General features: G+C 45.4%; 1 protein-coding gene across 1 annotated transcript in view; it reads right to left on the reverse strand.

Annotated features, from left to right (window-relative positions):
* Positions 1-14,078, reverse strand: part of LOC144681151 (dynein axonemal heavy chain 8-like) — a 1,659,468-nt gene that overhangs the window by 804,817 nt on the left and 840,573 nt on the right. The window contains exon 31 of the mRNA XM_078542878.1: positions 9,211-9,273. Coding sequence (XP_078399004.1) covers positions 9,211-9,273 — 63 coding nt within the window. The remainder of the gene's footprint in view (positions 1-9,210; positions 9,274-14,078) is intronic.

The raw sequence follows: 14,078 nt of genomic DNA on the forward strand, positions 1-14,078 counted from the left end.
AAATAGTTACTAATTAATTCAATAAACAAAAAAGGACACCATGATAGCGGAGACCCTCGCGGGGGCATAGTGAGTGCTCCAACAGAGTAAAACAGGTACCTGAATCCCACCTTCAGAAGCCCACTGACCTGCTTGATGGTTGCTCAGGTGGATCTGTAGCAGGTGCTGTACTTCTCCTCAACTGCATATGTGTATGTTATGACCATGGATCGTAGCATGTCAGTGTTGGTGCAGACTCGATGGGCCAAAGGGCCTCTTCTGCACTGTGAGATTCTGTGATTCTGTGATTCTGTGATAGCCCCGAATTACTTAAGGACAATATTGGACTTTTAAGCAAGACATGTTTTTTAAAAAGAACATAGAAGCAAAAGCTGGCAGAGACTGTAAAGTAAGCACTTGCCAAAAAATTCCTATGTGGATAACTTGACCAACTAGTCCAGAGAGAATGGAATGTCGCACCTAAAAAGGTGCGACAAGGCCTACTTCATACAGAGGCACTTTGAAGGAAGAGATGCATGCAAAAACTGGACTGTAATCTCCTGTGGTTGCAAAGATAATAGAGACTGATTACCATTTTAGCAGAAACCATCTCCTGTCAGTTATATTCCAGATTGTGGACATGGTGTGAGTTGAAAAGAAAGCAGATCTGGGCAAGAGACATGTTTCTTTTTTCCATGAATACAAAAGAAAAGGGTTTAAAAAGTCAGCTGCAGCCCTCGTCTCTGTGTGCTAGTTTTGATGCTCCAGGCCTGGTATGTGAGGGTATACTGTGATTGTCACAGCTGAAGAACATCAACTAGGCATCCCTGCGCTTGCAGATAAAAAAAGTCCTCTCTCTCAAATTGCTAGTCATAAATTAGCAGAGCCACAGCCGGAAAGGAAACAGGACACCTCCTTTCAGCTAACCTGCAGAACCAAGAATCTGCAAACCAACTGCTCAGCTGCTCAAAGTCAGCCCTACCAGAATCATCCAATTTAATGGCTACAATGTTTCACGATCCACCCCTCAGTCAAAGACTGATTTGTATATCTTTTATTTCTGGACTTGCTTCACATTTCTAATCTGTGCTTATATGTATTGCGTTTGTATTATTTTTTCTCTCTCACGTTTTAGTAACAAATAAACGCACTCTTTTTTAACTCAAGAAAGCCTGGTTAAAATGGCTCACTTTCAAACATAAATAAATTTGGGCTGCGAAAATGTATTCACGAGGGAAGGGATCCTTTTGAAATTAACTTTGTTGCGACCAACTGACGAGGTTGAATAAAAAAAGGAAGCCAGTTCATTTTTCCTCACCCAAGGTCATACAGCATCTGGGATCATAACAAATTGGTAGAACCTCGTCTGGGGACCAATTGTAACATGTGTCCCTCACAGGTGTGAGTAGCAATGTCTTCAATGAGATAGTCCTTGTCCATGAGAATCCAGCCTTGAAGGCCTATGTAGGCATCTCGACTGCTTCCCAGAAGCAGCTATATATCAGGAAATGGAAGGGAGGGAGGACCTCAGGAAAATTAAAATTCGCAGAAAAGTGGTACTGAGTAAATTGTTGGAGCTGCAGGCTGACTCGTGACCAGGTCCTGGTGCACTTCATCCTAGGGTCTTAAAATAAATGGCTAGTGAGATAGTTGATGCATTGGTTTTAATTTTCCAAAACTCCCGAGATTCAGGGAAGGTCCCATTAGATTGGAAGAGCACAAATGTCTCAAAATGTTATTCAAAAAGGGAGGGAGACAGAAAGCTACAGGGAAACTACAGGCCAGTTAGCTTAATGTCTTTCGTAAGGAAAATGTTAGAAGCTATCATTCAAGAAGCTATAGCAGGGCACTTAGATAAATTCAATGTAATCAGGCAGAGTCAACATGGTTTTGTGACAGGGAAATCATGTTTAACCAGCTTATTGGAGTTCTTTGAAGGTATCACATGCTGTAGATGAAGGAGAGCTGGTGGATGTGCTGTAGTTAGATTTCCAGAGGGCATTTGATAAGGTGCCACATCAATGATTATTGCAGGAAATAAAGGCTCATGGTATAGAGAGTAACTGGCTGGCTAACAGGAAGCAGAGGGTAGGCATAAATGGATCGCTTTCAGGTTGGCAAGATGTAACGAGTGGTGTGCCACAGGGATCAGTGCTGGGATTTCAACTGTTTACAATTTATATAAATGACTTGGGTGAAGGGATGGTTGCCAAATTTGCTCATGACACAAAGTTGGTAGGATAGTAAGCTGTGACGAGGACATAAGGAGGTTATTAAAAAATATAGATAGGTTAAGTAAGTGGGCAAAGACCTGGCAAATGGAGTTAAATCTGGGAAAATGTGAAATTGTCTAATTTGGCAGAAAGAATAAAAGAGAAGCTTATTATCTAAATGGTGAGAGATTGCAGAGCTCTGAGATGCAGAAGGATCTGGGTGTCTTAATGCATGAATCGCAAAAGACTAGTATGCAGGTACAGCAAGTAATAAGGAAAGCTAATAGAATGTTATAATTTATCGTAAGGGGATTTGAATACAAAACTAAGGAGGTTATGTTTTAGTTATAGAGCACTAGTGAGGCCACATCTGGCGTACTGTGTACAGCATTGGTCACCTTATTTAAGAAAGGATATAAATGCATTGGAAGCAGTTCAGAGAAGGTTTACCAAACTAGTACCTGGAATGGGTGGGTTGTATTATAAGAAAAGGCTGGACAGGCTAGGCTTGTATCCGCTGGCGTTTAGAAGAGTAAGAGGCAATTTGATTGAAACATATAAAACCCTGAGGGTACTTGACAGGGTGAATGTGGAGAGGATGTTTCCTCTTGAGGGAAAATCTAGAACTAAAGGTCACTGTTTAAAAATCAAGGGTCACCCATTTAAAATGGAGATGAGGTGAATTTTTTTCACTCAGAAGGTCTTGAGTCTTTGGAACTCACTTCTTGAAAATGGGGAGGTGACGGTGTAGTGGTATTGTTGCTGAACTTGTGATCCAGAGACCCAGGGTAATGTTCTAGGGACCTGTGTTCAAATCCCACTATAGCAGATTGTGGAATTTGAATTCAATTTAAAAAAAACTTGGAGCTAAAAGCCTAACCATCACTGATTGTTGTAAAAAATTCATCTGGTTTAGAGAAGGAAATCTGCAGACCTACGTGTGACTCCATGCCCACAGCAATGTGGTTGGCTCTTAACTGTTCTCTGAAGAAGGGCAATTAGGGATAGGCAATAAAAGGAAAATCAGCTGTGGGCCTGCTGACCTGTCAATGGCCAATTGAGGCCATTGACAGGATCATTTAAACAATTAAAAGACCTGCCCATCCAAACTTAAGGTTGGTGGGCAGGCCAGGGGCCCCAGTGGCAAATAGAGAAAAAATGAAACCATTAAACCTCATCCAGTGGCAGGATGAGGTTTCATGCGGGGTTTTAAAAATTTTAATAAAGTTATTGTGTAAATTATGGAAATGTCCCAATTCATGTGAAATTGTCACATGAGGGGGACATGTAAGGAAATTTTTCTTTCTATTTTTAATATTTTGCAAAGTCCAGGCAATCTCCCTGAGGCTGCACTTTGCCTCAGGGAGATGTGTGCTTTTGTGCACGTGCGCGAAAGCGCACTCTCGCTTTTAGGGGATCCCCCCCACCCACACAGGGAGCGCATAGCGCTTCCCGCCAGATGTCACGCTGGGCGGGCCTTAATTGGCCCACCCACGTAAAATGGCGGTGTGGCCTGCTTCGCTGGCGGGGATCAGCTCTGCGCCCGCCAGAGATTGGGTCGGGCCCGCCCGCCTGACAGGCAGAAAATTCTGCCCAATATAACCCACAGGATGTTGATGGTAGGGGATTTGATGATGATAATGTTGTTGAATGTTGAATGCTGGGTTATTTATTCTTAGAGATGATCACTGCACTTGTACGTTGCAAAGTTTTCTTGTGAATTATTATTCCATGACTAAATGTTGTCCAAGTTTCAGTGCCGCAAGACTATTCCATTATATGAGGAGTTGCAAATGGAACTGAATACTTTGCAATCATCAGTGACCAGCCCTGATAATGACCCTATGATAGAGGGAAGGTGACTGATGAAGAAACTGAAGATGGTTGGGCCCAGGACACTAACCTGAGGAGTTCCTGCAAAAATGTCCTAGAACTGAGGCCTCCAAACACAACCATCTTCATTTGTGTCAGATATGACTTCAACCAGTGGAAGGTTTTCACCCCCAATGGCCTCTCATACCCTCCATGCCAACTCATTCCCTCATTAACCCCCATGGCCCCATATAACCCTTATGCTAACTTGGTGCCAACATATAGGCGCCCAACAATTCCATCACCCCCAATGTCTCCTATGCCAACATAGTGCCAACTCATGCCAATTCATGACTCCTCACCACCGTATGACCCTTTATAGCCAGCCGATGCCAGCTGCATGCCAACACATACCCCTACCCACTGCCCTTTTCCCTTACGCCGTCCATGTCAACTCAGCCAGTGCCCACCATGGGCAGAGCTCAGGAGCCATGCTGTGATGAAATAAAATGACGTTTTAAATATCCAGTACAGGTTTCACTATATATAAAAAACTGATCCGTGAAAGTACATCCAACATGTTTAAATCCCATGAAATGCTTAATCCCTTGCAAAAGTGAATATTTACATTATAACCCCACGTCAAAGGTAGCTAATCATTTAATAATGTCTTCGGGCTATCAATTAAACTATGAACTTATGGCCCCCATTGTGATAATGGTAGTTTGTGGAAAGCATTCCAGCATTAATAATGCTATCATGATAACACTTAGGGTTATGTCAATAAACAGTTATTGCAACTGCTAGAACAGATTTTTTCAAATCTCAGGCACAGGCAGGCAGTTTTTAAATGGATGGCCATTTAAATGCTTGACAGCTGACAGTTCTACAGACATTATCTGCCCTTCAACGACATTTATGGCTTCTCTAACGACCCATAGCTCCCACACAGAGGAATAGCGGTGAAAATGGGGTCTGTTTGAAGTTAACACTGAGTTCAAATGGAGTTTAGAATATCCCGCATATGGGATTCACGTCCCACCCCGATCCCCCCAGCGAAAATGGTTTCTGCCGGATAAGGGGAGGGCCTTTTTAAAATTCTTTTTTGGGGTGTGGGAGTCACTGGCGAGGCAAGCATTTTTATTGCCCATCCCTAATTGCCCTTGCGGACCTGGTGGTGAGCTGCCTTCTTGAACCACTGCAGTCCATGTGGCATAGGCACCCCCTGCAGTGCTGTTAGAGAGGGAGTTCCAGGATTTTGACCCAGTGACAATGGAGATATAGTTCCAAGTCGGGCTGGCATGTGGCTTGGAGGGGGAATTTGCAGGAAGTGTTTTCCCATGCATCTTTTGCACTTGTCCTTCTAAATAGCAGAGGTAATGGATTTGAAAGGTGCTGTCAAAGGGGCTGTGGTGAGTTTCTGCAGTGCACCTTGTAGATGGTATACACTGCGCATCAGTGGTAGAGATGGCGGGTGTTGAAGTTGGTGGGTGGAATGCAATCAAGTGGTCTGCTTAGTCTTGAATGGTGTTGTGCCTCTTGAGTGTTGTTGGAGCTGCACTCACCCAGGCAAGTGGAGAGTATTCCACCTGACTTGTGCCTTATAGATAGTGTACAGGCTTTGAGAAGTCATGAGGCAAAATACTTTCCGCATAATTCCCAGTCTCTGATCTGCTCTTGTAGCCACTGTATTTATATGGCTGGTACAGTTCAGTTTCTGGCCAATGGTAACTCCATGGTTGTTGATAGTGGGGGATTCAGCAATGGCAATGCCATTGAATGTCAAGGGGAGATGGTTGAATTCTCTCTTGTTGGAGATAGTCATTGCCTGGCACCTGTGTGGCGTGAATGTTACTTACCACTTATCAGCCCAAGCCTAAAGGTTGTCCAGGTCTTGCTGCATATTGGTACGGATTGCTTCAGTATATGAGGAGTCACAAATGGTGCTAAACATTGTGCAATCATTGGCGAACATCCCCACTTCTGATCTTAATGATGAAGGAAAGTCATTGATGAAGCATTGACTTCCATTGACATCACATTGACTTCAATTTTGCTAGGGTTCCTTGATGCCACACTCAGTCAAATGGCTAGGCCTAGGATACTACCATGAGGGACTCCTGCAGTGATGTCCTGGGACTGAGATGATTGACCTCCAATAACCATAACCGTCTTCCTTTGTGCTAGGAATGACTCCTACCCTGTCCCACCGGCAGGACAGACCCACTAGAGGTGGTGGATTTACTCCACGTGATATCAAGAAATAGCTGAGGGCGCTGGATATTGCAAAGACTATGGGCCCTGACAACATTCCGGCAATAGTACTGAAGACTTGTGCTCCAGAACTATATGCACCCTTAGCCAAGCTGTTCTAGAACAGCTACAACACTGGCATCTACCTGGCAATGTGAAAATTGCACAGGCATGTCCTGTCCACAAAAAAGCAGGACAATTCCAACCCGACCAACTAGTTCCACATCAATCTACTTGCGATTGTCAGCAAAGTGATGGAAGGGGTCATCAACAGTGCTATCAAGTAGCACTTGCTTAGCAATAACCTGCTCAGCAATGTTCAGTTTGGGTTCCGCCAGGGCCACTCAGCTCTTGACCTCATTGCACGTTGGTCCAAACATGGACGAAAGAGCTGAATTCAAGAGGTGAGGTGAGAGTGGCTGCCCTTGACATCAAGGCATCATTTGACTGAGTGTGGCATCAAGGAGCCCTAGCAAAATTAAAGTCAATGGGAATCAGGGAAAAAACTCACTCTTGGTGGTGGGCATTGAAGTCCTCCACCTGGAGTATATTTTGTGTCTTTGTCACCCTTACTGCTTCTTCCAAGTGGTGTTCAACATGGAGAAGTACTGATTCACTATCCAAGGTAGAGGCATAGGTGGTAATCAGGTTTTTTTGCCCATGTTTGATCAAATGTCATGAGACTTCACAGGGTCAGCAGTCACTGATGAGATCACCCAGGGCCATTCCCTCCCAACTGCACCATTGCTCCACCACCTCAGCTGGGTCTGTCCTGTGGTTAGGACAAGGCATGCCGAGGAATGCTAATGGAAAGATCTGAAACATTGCCTGAAAGCTATGAAAATTTGAGCATGACTATGTCAAGCTGTCAATTAACTAGTCTGTGGGACAGCTACCCCAGTTTTGGCATAAGTCTCCAGATGTTAATAAGCAGGAGCATAATCAACTGAGCTACCTCGACTACAGCTCCTCACACCCCGCTTCCTGTAAGGACTCCATCCCATTCTCTCAGTTCCTTCGCCTCCGTCGCATCTGTTCTGATGACGCTACCTTCAAAAACAGCTCCTCTGACATGTCCTCCTTCTTCCTTAACTGAGGTTTTCCACCCACGGTCGTTGACAGGGCCCTCAACCGTGTCCGGCCCATATCCCGCGCATCCTCCCTCACGCCTTCTCCTCCTTCCCAGAAACATGATAGGGTCCCCCTTGTCCTCACTTATCACCCCACCAGCCTCCGCATTCAAAGGATCATCCTCCGCCATTTCCGCCAACTCCAGCATGATGCCACCACCAAACACATCTTCCCTTCACCCCCCCTGACGGCATTCCGTAGGGATCGTTCCCTCCGGGACACCCTGGTCCACTCCTCCATCACCCCCTACTCCTCAACCCCCACCTATGGCACCTCCCCATGCCCACGCAGAAGATGCAACACCTGCCCCTTCACTTCCTCTCTCCTCACCGTCCAAGGGCCCAAACACTCCTTTCAAGTGAAGCAGCATTTCACTTGCATTTCCCCTAACTTAGTCTACTGCATTCGTTGCTCCCAATGCGATCTCCTCTACATTGGAGAGACCAAACGCAAACTGGGCGACCGCTTTGCAGAACACCTGCGGTCTGTCCGCAAGAAAGACCCAAACCTCCCTGTCGCTTGCCATTTTAACACTCCACCCTGTTCTCTTGCCCACATGTCTGTCCTTGGCTTGCTGCATTGTTCCAGTGAAGCCCAACGCAAACTGGAGGAACAGCACCTCATCTTCCGACTAGGCACTTTACAGCCTTCCGGGCTGAATATTGAATTCAACAACTTTAGATCTTAAACTCCCCCTCCCCCCATCCCCACTCCGTTTCTCCCCCCTCCCTTTTTTTTTTCAATAATTTATATAGATTCTTCTTTTCCCACCTATTTCCATTATTTTTAAATCTAAAACTAAAACTTTGTTAGTCTTTCCACCCCACCCCCCACTAGAGCTGTACCTTGAGTATCCTGTCTTCCATTCTTAATTATCACTTTTCTTAGACAATATCACCACCTTCAACACCTCTTTGATCCTTTTGTCTGTGACATCTTTTGATTATCTGCTCCTATCACTGCTCGCTTATCTCCACAATCACCACACCCTCAACTTCTCTCTCCCCCCGCCCCCCCACCTTAGGCCAGCTTATATTTCACCTTTCTCCTAACCATACTCAGTTCTGCCGAAGGGTCATGAAGACTCGAAACGTTAACTGATTTCTTCTCCACCGATGCTGCCAGACCTGCAGAGTTTTTCCAGGTAATTCTGTATTTGTTTTGGATTTCCAGCATCCGCAGTAGCTTTTAGCTTTTTGTTTTGAGCTCTGTATGTTTTTATTGTATTCGGTTGTGGTTTGGTAAAAATAATGGCTTATTAAGCTATTCCAAAAGGCACTTAAGAATCAACCACATTGTTATATGAGTCTGGAGTCACATGTAAGACTGTTGGGTAAGGACAGCAGGTTTGCTTCCTTAAAGGACATTAGTGAACCAGATGTGTTTTGACATTACAGCAGATTCATGCTTGCCATTACTCATATTAACTTTCTCTTCCAGATTTGTTGAATGAATTGAATTTAATTTCACTGGCTGCCATGATGGGTTTTAAACAGTATCTCCAGAGCATTAGTTCAAGCCTCTGGAGTATTAATCCAGTAGCATTACCACCATGCTCCTATTACCACCTAACATCCAATATAATACCAAAACAATGCTAAACCGATTTACCCTTGATCCTATAACAGAAAAGTCTCCGGATTCAAAGAAGTTTCATTTCGATATTCAGGCATAAGCTGGCATCTACACAATAAATATAGCAAACTTTGAAACAAAATAACAATCATGCAAAAAGAGTAAAATGGATTATGAGTTTTTTTTCTCTGATCTTTAATTGGCCTTAACAATTAATTGATTCATTGTTACTAAAATTAACAGTTACCTGAAAGATCTGTAATCTGGTGCTGGCTTCAGCAGGCAGGATACCTGAAACCATAGGACCTTCCTAAAACAACATAATATAATATAATGTTCACAGAATTGTTTGCTTAAATAGAAAGAACAATGCATATCTTTAATTGAATTTCAAGGCAACAGCAAAAGATACAGGTGGTGTCACCAATCTCATTGAAAACTGAATTTAATACGTTCTGTTTGGTGAGGTAAGGACACAAGTTCATGAATTATTTTACAAGTGAAACTATTTGCTTATGTAAAACAGTTACAGGAAGTAATTATTTGGCTCTAAAGTCAGCAGCGGCAGCTATCCCTTGATTTGTGGATGACATCTACTCAGGGTCGTGTGTTTCTGCCATGTGTCTTCATGTGACTGAGCAGGCAATTCTCGACCCGCATTATTAGTTAAAAAGTAGTATTGGAGAAATTAATGAGACTGAAAGTTGATAAATCCCTGGGACTACGGAGTAGATAGGGAGAAGCTGTTCCCACTCGTAGACGGATCAAGAACAAGAGGGCACAGATTTAAAGTGATTTGCAAAAGAAGAAAATGTGAGAAAAAATGAGAAAAAACTTTTTCATATAATGAGTGGCTTCGGCCTGGAATGCACTGCCTGGAAGTGTGGTGGAGGCAGGTTCAATCGAGGCATTCGAGAGGGGATTGGATGATTATTTGAATACAAACAAAGTAAAGGGGTACGAGGAAAAGGCAGGGCAATGGCATTAGGTCGCAATGCTCATTTGGGGAGCCAGTGCAGACACAATGGGCCGAATGGCCTCCTTATGTGCCGTTAAGATTCTGTGATTCTGATGATCTGTTGAAAGAGGTGGTTGCAGAGATCGTGGATGCATTGGTGGTTATCTTTCAAAAGTCTATAGATTCTGGAACTGCGCCCGTAGATTGGAAGGTTGAAAATGTAACCCCACTATTTAAGAAAGGAGGGGCAGAGAACATGGGGAAATACAGTGGATGCTGGAAATGCAAAACAAAAATAAAAATACCTGGAAAAACTCAGCAGGTCTGGCAGCATCTGCGGAGAGGGATACAGTTAACGTTTCAAGTTCGTATGACACTTACACAGAACTAAGTAAAAATAAAAGAGAGGTGAAATATTAGCTGGTTTATGGGGGGTTGGGATGAGTAGAGCTGGATAGAGGGCCAGTGATAGGTGGAGATAGCCAAAAGATGTCATAGACAAAAGGACCACAAACAGGACTGTCCCGGCAGACCGAGCGTGTCAGCCTGTTCCTGCCCCACGGAACTCATTTCTTGCTATCTTGACTCCATTCTCTCTCCCCTTGTCCAGTCCCTTACCACCTACACCCGTGATTCCTCTGACACCCTACATCATATCAACAATTTCCAGTTCCCTGGCCCCAGCCGCCTCCTCTTCACCATGGACATCCAATCCCTCTATACCTCCATCCCCCACCGGGATGGTCTAATGGCTCTCCGCTTCTTCCTCGAACAGAGGGCCGAACAATCCCCATCCACCACTACTCTCCTCCATCTGGCTGAACTTGTTCTCACACTGAACAATTTCTCCTTAAACTCCTCTCACTTCCTCCAAATAAACGGTGTGGCTATGGGTACCTGCATGGGTCCCAGTTATGCCTGTCTCTTTATGGGGTATGTGGAACATTCCTTGTTCCAGTCCTACTCCGGCCCCCTCCCACAACTTTTTCTCCAGTACATTGATGATTGCTTCAGCGCTGCTTCATGCTCTCGTCTGGACCTGGAAAAGTTTATTAATTTTGCTTCCAAATTCCACCCCTCTATCAGTTTCACCTGGTCCATCTCTGACACTTCCCTTCCCCTCCTTGACCTCTCTCTCTCAATTTCTGGTGATAGGCTGTCCACCAATATCTATTACAAGCCTACCGACTCCCATAGCTACCTCGACTACAGCTCCTCACACCCTGCTTCCTGTAAGGACTCCATCCCATTCTCTCAGTTCCTTTGCCTCCGTCGCATCTGTTCTGATGATGCCACTTTCAAAAACAGTTCCTCTGACATGTCTTCCTTCTTCCTTAACCGAGGTTTTCCACCCACGGTGATTGACAGGGCCCTCAACCGTGACCGGCCCATTTCCCGCGCATCCGCCCTCACACCTTCCTCTCCCTCCCAGAACCATGATAGGGTCCCCCTTGTCCTCACTTATCACCCCACCAGCCTCCGCATTCAAAGGATCATCCTCCGCCATTTCCGCCAACTCCAGCATGATGCCACCACCAAACACATCTTCCCTTCACCTCCCTGGCGGCATTCCGCAGAGATCGTTCCCTCTGGGACCCCTGGTCCACTCCTCTATCATCCCCTACACCTCAACCCCCTCCCACGGCTCCTTCCCATGCAACCGCAGAAGGTGCAACACCTGCCCCTTTACTTCCACTCTCCTCACCATCCAAGGGCCCAAACTCCTTTCAAGTGAAGCAGCATTTCACTTGCACTTCCCTCAATTTAGTCTACTGTATTCATTGCTCCCAATGCGTTTTCCTCTACATTGGAGAGACCAAACGCCGACTGGGTGTCCGCTTTGCTGAACACCTTTGGTCAGTCCACAAGCATGACCCAGACCTCCCTGTCGCTTGCCATTTCAACACTCCACCCTGCTCTCATGCCCACATGTCTGTCCTTGGTCTGCTGCATTGCTCCAGTGAAGCTCAACGCAAACTGGAGGAACAGCACCTCATCTTCCGACTAGGCACTTTACAGCCTTCCGGACTGAGTATTGAGTTCAACAATTTTAGATCATGAACTCTCTGATCTATCCCCACCCCCTTTCCGATCCCCCCCTTTTTTTTCTAATCATTTATATAGATTTTTCTTTTCCCACCTATTTCCATTATTTTTAAATGTATTTCCATCCATTGTTTTATCTCTACCTTTTAGCCTATTTCGATTCCTTCACCCACCCCCACTAGGGCTATCTGTACCTTGCTCGTCCTGCTTTCTACCCTTAATGTCATCTATTAGCACATTCCTTAGATAATATCACCACCTTCAACATCTCTTTGTTCTTTTGTCTATGACATCTTTTGGCTATCTCCACCTATCACTGGCCCTCTATCCAGCTCTACTTGTCCCACCCCCCCTTAAACCAGCTTATATTTCACCTCTCTTCTATTTTTACTTAGTTCTGTTGAAGAGCCATACGGACTCGAAACGTTAACTGTATTCCTCTCCGCAGATGTTGCCAGACCTGCTGAGTTTTTCTAGGTATTTTTATTTTTATTTTTGATAGGGAAATACAGACCTGCTAGCCTGATGTCAGGAGGAGGGAAAATAGAATCTATCATGAAGGCAGTGATAACTGGATACTTAGAAAATAATGATCTGATTGGGCAGGGTCATTTTAGAAACATAGAAACATGGAAAATAGGAGCAGGAGGAAGGTCATTCAGCCCTTCGAGCCTGCTCTGCAATTCAATATGATCATGGCTGATCCTCTATCTCAACGCCACACTCCTGCGCTCTCCCATACCCCTTGATGCATTTAGAGTCCATAAATCAATCCACTTCCTTCTTAAATATACTCAGTGACTTGGCTTCCACAGCCTTCTGTGGTAGAGAATGCCATATGTTCACTACTCTCTGAGTGAAGAAATTTCTCCCTATCTCGATCCAAAATGGCCTGCCCAATATCCTGAGACTGACCACTTGTTCTAGAACCCCCAGCCAAAGGAAGTTGCATCCCTGCATCCAGTCTGTCCACCCCCTTCAGAATTTTAAACGTCTCAATGAGATCTCCTCTCATTCTTCTAAACTCCAGTAAATACAGGCCTACTCAGCCCATTTTCTCCTCATACGACAATCCTGCCATCCCAGGAGTTAGTCTGGTGAACCTTTGCTGCACTCCCTCTATGGCCAATATATAGTTTCTTAAGTAAGGAGAGCAAAACTGTACACAATACTCCAGGGGCAGAATTTTCCCATTGGCGTGTGGGGGCGGGCCCCGCACGTATACACGTAAAATGACGCATGGTGACATTGGGCAAGCATCCCGACATCACCGCGCACCATCGCGATATTTCGTTGGGCGGGCACGCGGTTATCTCCAATGCACCACCCACCATTAATTAACCGGCCATTTAAGGCCCTTGAGGCACCAATTGATGGCGATTTTTTGGCACCCGTGCAATCTTCAGGTCGGTGCATGGGCACAATGGGCAGGCGGGTAGGACACATTTGTATAAACCTCATCCACGGGCAGGATAAGAGGGCTCAGTGGGGTTGCGAGTGTGCTCTGTCAAGTATTGAGGTTCTAAAGTTACTGATACTTGCCTGTGTATTCCGCAATACTTCAAAACGCAAAGCAGCTGCTTGGTCTGGACTCACAACCTTCAGGTCAGCACTCTGCAGTGAGGAATCTTTTTTGGCCATGCATGTTTCAGGAAGCCTTCCTTTAGCCTGGGAATGGGAGCTGAACTCTCCTCTGGAGGCACCTCCTCTGAGGAGGAAGGGAGGGCTAGAAGGGGGAGGACGTGCACATTCAGTCTCCAGGGGAGCCACCTTTGGGAGAACAGGCGCAGGCACAAGGGGTGCAGGGCCAAGAGGCAGTCCAAGGCAGAAGGGCAAAAGATGCTACTATTCTGCTGCCAGGGTATTCAGGCGGCGAAGCAGCTACCTCAATATGTCTGAGGTGCAGTGCCGAAGGAGGCTCCGTCTCTCAAGGGAGACCGTCAACTATATCTGTCAGATGATTGGGCCTGAGATCCCTGCGAACTGTATTAGTGGACACCCCATGCCAGTGGCTCTAAAGGTCACAGCTGCCCTCAAATTCTATACCTCTGGCTCCTTTCAGGGGTTGATGGGTGACCATTGCTGTGTCTCCTAGTCAGCTTTCCACACTT

The sequence above is a fragment of the Cetorhinus maximus genome, chromosome 5 (assembly GCF_964194155.1).
Source record: "Cetorhinus maximus chromosome 5, sCetMax3.hap1.1, whole genome shotgun sequence".
Classification (NCBI taxonomy): Eukaryota; Metazoa; Chordata; class Chondrichthyes; order Lamniformes; family Cetorhinidae; genus Cetorhinus; species Cetorhinus maximus.